Genomic DNA, 10752 nt, shown 5'->3' with positions numbered 1-10752 from the left:
TTAGTTCATTCTTTTTTGAGGCTGAGTAATATTTCACTGTGCATATATATATATATATATATATATATATATATAATATTTGTCACATCTTCTTTTTCCATTCATCTGCTGATGGACATTTGGGTGGCTTCCATGTCTTGGCTGTTGTAAATAGAGCTGCTATGAACATTGGGGTGCATGTATCTTTTAGAATTATGGTCTTCTCCTGTATACATCGCGTTTTGTAGATTTCCTGGAACTGTTTAAACATTACATTCTTATCAAACAAAATTAAATGAAAATTAATTCTTAAAAATTAAAGGCATAATAAAATTAATGAACTTCACTCTGTGTCAGGCTGGGCATAACCACACAGAGTGGAACTTCTTCCTGGGTCTTAAAAACATGATTTGACTGCACATACCTAGCATAACATGAACAAAAAGAACGGCAAAATCCTTTCTTCGGTAATCACATTGTGTTATTTGTAGAAATGATGACTCATTACAAAATGTTTAGGAACAAACAAATACGAGACAAAATAATACTTATGTAGCTCACAAGTCTGCCGCGTGTCGCTGATGTGTTCTGGCCTTGTGAGCATGTCGTCAGTTTTCGGTTGGACGGACGGTTCTGCTGACCTTGGTGAGCCCAAGCTTAGAGTTAGCTGGCTGGTGACTGGTCTAGAATGGCTTGGCAGAGGCAGGTGACAGAGTCCGGATGGCTCTGCTGGCCCCGGGTAGCTCGGCGGGCTCGTCCAGGCGCGTCCTCGAGGCATCGCAGGAGTCCAGGAAAGCAAGCAGACGCACGCAAGAATGTTTTCCAGCCTCTTTTTGTTTCATGGTTGCTGAGGTCCTGTTGGCCACCCCAGATCCTTAGCTGGGTCCAGAGTGAAAAGGAAGAATGTTGAACGACAAAGTGTGGGTATAAGAGGTTGGTGAAGAGCTGGGCTCAGTGACAGCCAACCACCGTCGTCGTATTGTTCTGAGATTATTGGGTATGTGGTCTAGGATAAAGTAAAGGAGTTGTTATGTTGATGTTTATGGAATCTGGGGGTTTTAGCATGTGAGGAAGAGCTATAATAACAAAGAGATTAATTAAAAATCTATTGTCTTGAGTTTGAATTAAAAGTAGCACTATAAAGTTGTATTTTAGCTTCAAAACTGGAAGCTCCACCAACTGGAAAAAAATCTAGGAAAGAATGACCAGCTCTATAGCAATAAGCACCACTACCATGCATACTCTGGTCTCTAAATAACATTTCCCAGCAAAATAAACCAGGACTCCTTGGATAAATGGCTGATTCCAGCAAATGTATAAGTTAAGCCTAGAACATCTTGTTACATCAAACAGAAAGAAAGTTATCAAAGACGACTAAGCTCACATCAAAAGGAGACAGTCTACACGTGTCCTGGTCAAAGTCGGAAAGTTTTGAGCATGAATAATAATGATTCCAAACATTGAGCGTGCTTAAATTCATCAGCTCACGTCAGCACCAACATACATTTCCGTTTTCAATTTAATATCATGCCAGGAAACCAATTCATTATTTTATTTTATTTTTTTATTTTTATTTTTTTTTTTTTTACAGTTTTCCAACCAGTATTTATTATTAGTTAAGCCATGATTCACGATCCTAGGGTGGGGATCCCCATGTACCCAGGTCCCCCTTCACCACTCTGGGGAGAAGGATGGAGGACAGAGGAGGTGGGGTGGAGCCAGTTCAGATCTTCCCAGGAAACATGCCTTCTGCCCGGCGGTCGTCCCAGGCTGCCACCCAGGATATGGGGCAGAGGGACTTGTACACACGCCAGTACCATTCACACACAGAGACGTCACCCCCTTTAGCAGTCATTGCCTTCTCACAGCGGTGGAAGTCCAGGGAGTTCTGCCAGCAGTTCCTGGTCTGGTTCTGGTTGGGGAAGCAGCTGTCAAAAGGAGCAGTCTGGTAGTTCTTGAGTTTGAACTTGATGTCTTCTGCCAGAGTGCTGACTCCTAAAGACGCCCCCGAAGCCGCTGGAAGCTCAATGTGACCCTCAGCCCAATTCATTACTTTAAAAACTGGTAAATAAAACGGAGCAACTAACTAGCTCATGAGGAAGAGTTTCCAGAAAAGTTTGAAGCAATAAATGAGGAAAGGATTATCAAATTACAGTATCACCATTTTGTAACCTCTGCTGAAATGACGTCTAGGGAGTGAACGTCAGTGCCTGCTAACACAAAGCGTGACAACCAGAAAGTGTGTGCCCCCGATAGAAGTACAAAATACCCATTAAGTACTCCTGACTGCCCCCACCCCAGTCAAGCCTAAATGTGATCCAGACTCTAGCGCTGTGACTTTCCTGGTGGTCCAGTGGTTAAGACTCTGAGCTTGCAATGCCGGGGCCCCGGCTTCCATGCCTGGTCAGGGAACTAGATCCTGCATGCCGCCGCTGAAGATCCTGCACATTGCAACGAAGATTCTGGGTGCTGCAAGTGAGAGCCAGCACAGCTAAATAAGTATGTAAATAAATATTAAAAAAAAAAAAGACTCTAGACTTAACTTTCAATTTATAGGACATAAAAGGTCAGAGAAGAATATGAAAAAGCATCACAGGAGTGCGATCAGTAGAATCTACCCTGGAGATACTACAAGACCAAGAAGCTGTTTTCTTCAACAAATACATTAGAAGGAAAACAGAAGCAAGAGAAAGAAAGAACATCTAGATTAAAGAGGTTTAAGAAACATAACTTCCAGTTAAACTGTATGGACCTTATTGAGAACCAGTTTGAATAACCTATAAAAAATTATGAGAAAATCAGAAATTTGAACACCTATTAGATATTCACTGATTTGAAGGGATTATTGCTAATTTTTTAAGTGCGGTGATGGTATCATGGTTATTATTTTTAAGACCTGGTCTGTTAGAGATACATACTGCATAAAATGATACGTCAAAGAATTTCCTTCAAAATAATCCAGCGTGGAGGGAATGATGCAGGATGTGGTTAGAACAGGATTGGCTGTGAGTTGGCAGTGGTTGAATTTGGGCAGGGGTTCGTTACGCTATTTTTCAATTCTTGTTATACATTTAAATTTTTCCTTAAGAAAAGAGTTTTAAAAGCCAATTCCATTATAATGTCTGCCAAAGGTGTAGGAATCTGCGGTGGTTAGAAATGGTCTGCTTGTGATTGAGAGTTTGGGCCGTGCATCTGACTGCCTAGGCTTGGGTTTTGTTCCCTTCACTCACCCGAGAGACCTCGCGCAGGTCATCCAGCCTCTCCGTGTCTCAGTTTACTCATCTGTAAGATGAGAGTGTTCATGTGAGTGTTCATCTACAACAGGGTTGGTAGAGGAATTATACATTAAAATATGTAAAGTTAGCAGAATAACTTTAGCATAGTGCGAGGTACACATTAACCACTCAGCACGTTTTATTTTTAATTGATGCACTGTCATAAACACGTGCGTGTGAGCACACTGAGAAAGGCCGAAGGATTGACTCTAAACTTGGAACATCAGTTACCTCTGAGGAAGGAACAGAGAGAGAAGAAAGAGAAGACTTATTCTTTTAATTCCATGTACTTAGTCACAATACTGAAAATATTGTAGAGCTACATGCCGTAATTTTAAGACTGCTAAGTATCCTCGTTATGAAAAAATTTCCTAAATAATTACATTTAAACTTTCGAGTTGGGCACCTTGCCTGGCATCCAGAAACTTTTCAAAACCCAGCAAGGAATAACACGTTGTGCTCACCTTCAAGCAGCCTAAACTTTAATAGAAGAATAGGTACAAAACATAACTTAAGTGCAGGCTTGAATGCAAAGTATATCCTGAAACAATTTAGAAATACAACAACATCAGGATTTAGAGAGCGGTGGGGGGCCAAACTCTGCTTTAAATAAAAACAGCACAGTGTATGCAACAAGCTGATTGTGCTAAAACAGTATGAAGGCAGAGACACACGTGGGGTGTAAGACCGTGTGAGAAGCAGTGGGAATTCACTTCATGCGGGATAGGATGGGTCGCCGTCACCTTAGTGGCAATACACCGACCACCACTGTCTTAGCATGAATTCATTTGAGTAAAAATTAGTGTTGGCTTATCTGGGCTCTCACTAATGGAAACTACTACTAAACAGGTCTTATGGAAACGCTCTTAGAGAGGGTGCCCGGCGTGAGCCCTGACACCAACGGCGGGCGAGTTCAGCGCGTTTATACGACTCAGCGCGGTTTGCTGATAGAGCGTGACGTTTTCTGAACGGACCGTCACTGTTGGTATCATCACATTTAAATTAAAAACAGCAAGGGTCTATTCCCATCAGTACACATTCCAGCAAATGTATAGACTCTTGCCTGCCGTATGCCCTGCAGGCAGATGACATAGCCCGTTGGTTGCTGGTCCTGCCCGGTGCCTCTGGGGAAGCTCGTCAAGCCCGCGCAGACTGTTTCAGCATCTTAAAAAGTAGCGATGATAATAGTTCCTCCCTCACTGGCATTGCTGTGCAGGTCACAGAACAATCTATGTGAAGAGTTAAGCCTAGTGGAACGCGTACATGAAGTGTTTAATGATTGTCAGCAGTCGTGTTTAATGACTGACTCTGCTTCCTGGAAGGGATTCCTTGAGGACAGGGATAGTTTCACATCTACGGCCATGGCCACAGTACTCAGCTCCATGAGGATATGAACTGAGTGCTCATTTCCACACACCGTTCTAAAAAGTACCGTTGCCCCAGGAAAGCACCCCCTCCCTTATGGAGGAAGCCCCACGCAGAACCTGCATTCCCTCCAGGAAGAACTGGGCCCTGGGAATCCCGCCGTTTCTGCTTCCCGCACTAAGACATCGCAGGATTCAGCTGCAAAAGCATGGTCCTCTCTTCACTGGAGGCTTTGCTGCAAGGGTTCCTGTTGCATTTATCTGGGTGACTGAAAGTAAGGGAAACCTAACACACATCAAGGGACTATTTTCCCTGAAGGGGAATAAAGGTAACGTAAAAAAAAACCATGTTAAATATATGCTTGTCTTTCTCATAAAACGCTTGGTCTTTGAGGAATATTCTGAAGGGAACGCACCCCTGTGAGCAGGTCGGCCTGGTCTTTATCCATTTCCTAAGCAACTGTCTCATTTTAGATAAAAGGCAGGGGTTTTCTTTAGAAGCACAAAGTGTCAGGCATTAACAGGGTTTTTATTATTTATTTTCTGAGCTTCATTACGGCTGATGCGGTCTCAATTTTTCCATTATAAACCCCTTCTTCTTGAGGGGCTGTAACTCCTCCAATAAAAAGAATGGCTTCAGGCAAACACTGGAAGCATTTGCTCTCCGCTTAGGAGGACCTTTGTTTTTCCAGGTCTTGAACATAAAAATCCATTAAATTTTTTAAAATTATAGGCGTGTTAGTTAAAGTGAAAAAAAGAACCCAGGAATTACTGCTTTCATATGTGTCTCTTTACTACCTGAGCTCAGAACTGTTGTTTTTGGAACAGCAGTTTTGCAGGCTCCTCTGATGGTATGAACAGCCCGTCCTTTATCATCCGAGATGACTCAGTAACGCCCATCTGCCTGCTGTCCACCGGCTTCCTCGTAGATGCTTGCTGGAGACCGTGTGGCGAATGGTTTGCTCTGAGTCATTTCTCTTTCCCTGGTAGATGATCCAATGTTTCCCAGAAGAAAGCATGCCATTCGGTGTGTGGTCAGCTTGCTGCCGTGAAACGCTGCAGGGGCCGCCGGCCTGCGGGCAGGGTGCTGACAGCAGGCTCCGTCACCCTGAGGTGGCGGCACCGGGGACACCCTCCACATGTCTCTCCCCGTGCGGCTCCCAGGAACGTGCTGACTGGAGGTTGTCGTGGCCTGCTGCGCTGTGGGCCAGAGATAAGTGCAGAGTAAATCGGAGGTCCTGGGGGCACAGAGGGTCACTAGAAGCCCAAGGCCTGCTCTTGGCATCAGTGGGAAACTCCGGTTATGCCCCAGCGTGGCGGTCCTGGGTCTCAGGGTGTGGCTGGGTGACTTCTGCCACAGCTATGCCTAAGGCACCCCGGCACCTTTCATACTTTTTCTTCCCCCTTTGCTCTCCAGTCCAGTACTACCTCATAGTGCATATTCTTAAAACAAGATTTCAGGTAGTTCCTTGCCTCTGGAATGCACATACAGACAGTCATACATTAAATTCCTCTGGCTACTTCTGTCCAAATCAGCTGAGAAAAGAGGATATCTCCTTTAGAATGTGCTGCAGTTTTCTGGAAAGATTACTTTTAGGAGTAGATTGGTGGCAGAATATAAAGCAGTGACAATAAATACAGTGTTGTGAAAATTGTTTTTTCATATAAAAAAACAAGTTAGATCCCTATGTCACACCATACAAAGGAAACTATAGGTAAAGATCTATTTTTTTAATTCCTCGACAAAAGAGTTTATTACCCTAGTTTTAAACACTAAGATTTTCTTGTTAGATACCTAACAAGATCCATTTTTTAAAAGTTTTTAAACCAAATATAGGTGACGATTTCTTATAGAAGATGTAAAACTCCCAACCATAATGTTAAAATAGTTGACTCTGGCGATCTCAAAGAGAACAAATTCTAAACAATCATAGACCTCATAAAACAAGTTATTATTTTAAATGCATATAGCCAGCAAGATGTTATTACTTATAATATATAAATAAGTCCTACAAATCAACATAAAAATAACAAAACAACTGAAAAATATGAAAAGGATATAATAGGTAATAACCAATAAACTTAAGAACTAATGTGCTACTTCACAAATAATCAGAGAATGTAAATAAAAATAAAGATACCATCCTACAACTATTAGATTATCAAAAAATTGAAATTCTTATATTGCCAAATGTCACTTAGGATGCGGAAAAATGAAAACTTTCATATGCTAGTAATTGGACAAAAACCAGTCGGAGAGATTGTAACATATTTAGTAAGCTGAAAACGTGCACCCTTCAAAATGCACAAATTCCCTTCTGAACACACGGTCTTGAGAAGCTCTTGTGCCTGCGTGTAAGGAAATGTGCACACAAGCATTTATTGAACAATTCTTGTAGCGGTGAACAACTGGAATCAACCTAACTGTTCATTACATTTTAAAAATGTGTTCATATCGATATTTTATTTCTTGCACCTGTTATAGAGTATTCCACAGTGTGACTATACCATAATTAATTCTTCTCCCAGTTAATTTATTCAGTGCAGTAGCAGAAAGGAGAATAGAATCAAGATCCTAGGAATCACCACTGTTTCTTAAAAATACAGTATTTGAGAAAAGTATGCAATATATTTGATACATTTGATTTGATAAAACTGGATAATGGGGGTGTGGGGGAGAGACTTCTTAACGGCTTTCCATTTCTAAAATCTTAGGCATCCAGTGTTATTCAAAATATACCCACTTATCAGAAGTCTGTAACCCATTTAACTATAACTCTGGCTGAACTTTGTATCCCTCAGTAACTTTCCATTTATACTGTATCAATTTGCAAGTACTATACCAGTTTGGACTTGGTGATTTGTTTATTCCTAAGTCTTTTATTCAAAGAATAACAGAGCAAGAAAGACCTACTCTTTACTGTTATAATAGTGAGGAGATCGAAACTTGGAAAATATTCATGTATGTGTGCTTGGTCACGAAGCTAGATAACTTTTTTCAAAATAGGGAAATTGCTATTGTTTAGCTATATTGTAGGTTTATCATGCTTTTCACAAAGTGCTGTGCACATTAAGCAGCGAAATGGTTGACTAGAGAACTAAAGGACCAATTTTGAGAGGCAAAGTCTTGGGGGGTGGTGGGAGGGCAGGGTTAGAGTTAGGGTTGGGGTTAGGAAAAGTCCAAGTCAGGCACGGGAAAGGGGGACAGACCTATGAAGAAAGAAGGGTAATGGAATAGAACTGTGAACTGGGACTTAAGGTATTTTAGGAAAATCAGCTGGGGAACATATCAAAGAGACTTTCTCCAACAGTCAGCTTTGCATTTTCTGCTATTCATTCAACCCTGATTAACCATTCAACAAAGTAAGCAGGTGCACCAAGGAAAGGTGAAATTTCTCTCCACCCCAGCTATGTTGGCCTTAACTATATCTCCCTGCCTTCCTTGACTTTAGTCCAATGTGGGGGGCTGTTGCCATGTTTTACTTGAATCTGTATCATTAAACATTTTCTTTGTCATGATGAGTGACTAAAGTTTAAAAGTTTGGTTTGAAGCTGTTGTCAGATATCACATTTGTTTCCATCTCATAGCTTGAGAGTTTCACTTGTATCCAATATAAACATAGCTGGTGAGTCTGGCTGGCATTCAACTCACCAGCTGACCTGTGTAAATGATCTTTAAGTTCTTTATGTTGAGCAATGGAAGGACCAAGGGGGCGCATTGTTGGACTAGGGTGAGGGCATCCGTTGGTCTTAATCCAGCCTGGCATCCATTCATTCATCTCACATGTTTTGAAAACGACCCGTGGGCCAGGCAGCTCGTCTGGCATTGGAAATGCATGTGGAAAAAGACTCCGTCCTGCTGCCTTCCGAGTTTACAATAGCCGGTGGGCCAGGCTGAGAAGTAAAGAGACAACCACAGCACCACGCATTCAGTGTTGCTACCGATGGCTTAGCCGGTCCCCTCAGCCATGGGTCGCACTAGGTGCAGCAGTGACACTCATCCAAGTGTCTTCTTTCCACCAGGCGAGCGTCGATGCTACAGCGAACCAGAACGTGAACCTTAAACCATGTTTTGTTTTGTTTTTTGAGGAGAAGCAAAGCCGACGACACACACTAGCCCACAATTATTTACAAACATACACATCTCAACTTTTCTATTTGGAGGAGCAATTTTCAAACCACAATTGCCTAATTCCATCCTCTGTCATGTATGCATCCTGCTTGCAACCAAAGGTAATTATGTCTAAGTACACGAACCTAAAATTTGCATGAGGAGTGCCTGAAAGCACTCTGGAAGTGCTGAAACCACAACACAAGGAGCAACGAGCACAGCACCAGTGTGGGCTGTTAGGCATTAACACTCAGATCAGGACAGCAGCACGAGCCCGTAGCTCCAGCCGAGATCTCTTACTACTTGCTACAGCTGATGGAAGTCCATTAAGCCTTATTTAATCTCACTGTTTCAAAGAATAGTTCAGAATTTCCTTCAAAGCGAGGCTTAGGTTATGGTGGAGAAGACAAGGGATGATAATTTGGAGGTTCATGGGAAATCAGCACCTATTTAAAATTTAAATATAAACCCTTCATCCAAACACACAGTGGCTTGGGATGTAATAGAAAGTCGGTCTCGCATTTTAAATCATCACCAGATATTTTTCATTTATTATAAGAGGTCAAGGTAAGTATGATCCTTACAGAGTGAGGAAAGGGGCTCAGACATGTTCCATGATGTGGCCAAGGTTCCACAGCTGTGCAGGGATGGAGTAAGGAATGAGCCTTACGATGCTTTTCAGATGTGCCGCATGAAGACTGTGTCGGTTGCCTGCTTAGGCAGGTTTATTCTTAGGTATTTTATTCTTTTAGTTGCAATGGTAAATGGGATTGTTTCCTTAACTTTTCTGATCTTTCATGGTTAGTATATAAGAATGTAAGAGATTTCTGTGTGTTAATTTTGTATCCTGCAACTTTACTAAATTAGCTGTAGTAGTTTTCTGGTGGTGTCTTTAGGATTTCCTATGTATAGTATCATGTCATCTGCAAACAGTGACAGTTTTACTTCTTTTCCAATTTGTATTCGTTTTATTTCTTTTTCTTCTCTGATTGCCGTGGCTAGGACCTCCAAAACCATCTTGAAAAATAGTGGTAAGAATGGGCATCCTTGTTTTGTTCCTGATTTTAGAGGAAATGCTTTCAAATTTTCACCATTAAGAATGATGTTTGCTGTGAGTTTGTCATATATGACCTTTATTACGTTGAGGTAGGTTCCCTCCATGCCCACTTTCTGGAGAGTTTTTATCATAAATGGGTGTTGAATTTTGTCAAAACCTTTTTCTGCATCTATTGAGGTAATCATATGGTTTTTATTCTTTAATTTCTTAATATGGCGTATCACATTGATTGATTTGTGTATTTTGAAAAATCCTTGCATCCCTGAGATAAATCCCACTTGATCATGCTGTATGATCCTTTTAAGGAGGCAAAAGACCTGTATGCAGAAAACTGTAAGATATGGATGAAATAAAGATGACACAAACAGATGGAGTAATAGACCCATGTTCTTGGATTGGAAGAATCAATATTGTGAAAATGGCTGTACTACCCAAAGCAATCTACAGATCCAGTGCAATCCCTATCAAATTACCCATGGCATTTTTCACAAAACTAGAACAAAAAATTTTACAATATGTACAGAAACACAAAAGACCTCGAATAGCAAAAGCAATCTTGAGAAAACAAAAACAAAAATGGAGCTGGAGGAATCAGGATCTCTGATGTCAGACTATACTACAAGCCTACAGTAATCAAGACAGTATGGTACTGGCACAAAAACAGAAATACAGATCAGTGGAACAGGATAGAGAACCCAGAGATAAACCCATGCACATATGGTCACCTAATCTATAACAAAGGAGGACAGAATATACAATGGAGCAAAGACAGCCTCTTCAATAAGTGGTGCTGGGAACACTGGACAGCTACATATAAAAGAATGAAATTAGAACACTCCATAACAACATACACAAAAAACAAACTCAAAATGTATTGAAGACCTAAATGTATGGCCAGACACTATAAAACTCTTAGAGGAAAACATAGGCAGAACACTCTAACATAAAACGCAGCAAGATCTTTTT

At 41.3% G+C, this 10752-nt stretch overlaps 1 protein-coding gene across 1 annotated transcript; it reads right to left on the bottom strand.

Annotated features, from left to right (window-relative positions):
• Positions 1-1600: 1600 nt before the first annotated feature.
• LOC130844505 (cytochrome c oxidase subunit 6B1-like) lies at positions 1601-2029 on the bottom strand. Its single transcript, XM_057720722.1, has one exon. It carries the CDS (start codon positions 2027-2029, stop codon positions 1703-1705), a length of 327 nt encoding a protein of 108 aa, XP_057576705.1. The 3' UTR covers positions 1601-1702.
• Between the last annotated feature and the right edge of the window lie 8723 nt (positions 2030-10752).

Source organism: Hippopotamus amphibius, chromosome 1 (assembly GCF_030028045.1).
Source record: "Hippopotamus amphibius kiboko isolate mHipAmp2 chromosome 1, mHipAmp2.hap2, whole genome shotgun sequence".
Classification (NCBI taxonomy): Eukaryota; Metazoa; Chordata; class Mammalia; order Artiodactyla; family Hippopotamidae; genus Hippopotamus; species Hippopotamus amphibius.
This window is presented reverse-complemented; position numbering and strand designations above follow the sequence as displayed.

Coding starts and splice junctions, on each gene's coding strand:
- LOC130844505 (XM_057720722.1), bottom strand. CDS start 2,029: ATGAATTGGGCTGAGGGTCACATTGAGCTTCCAGCGGCTTCGGGGGCG.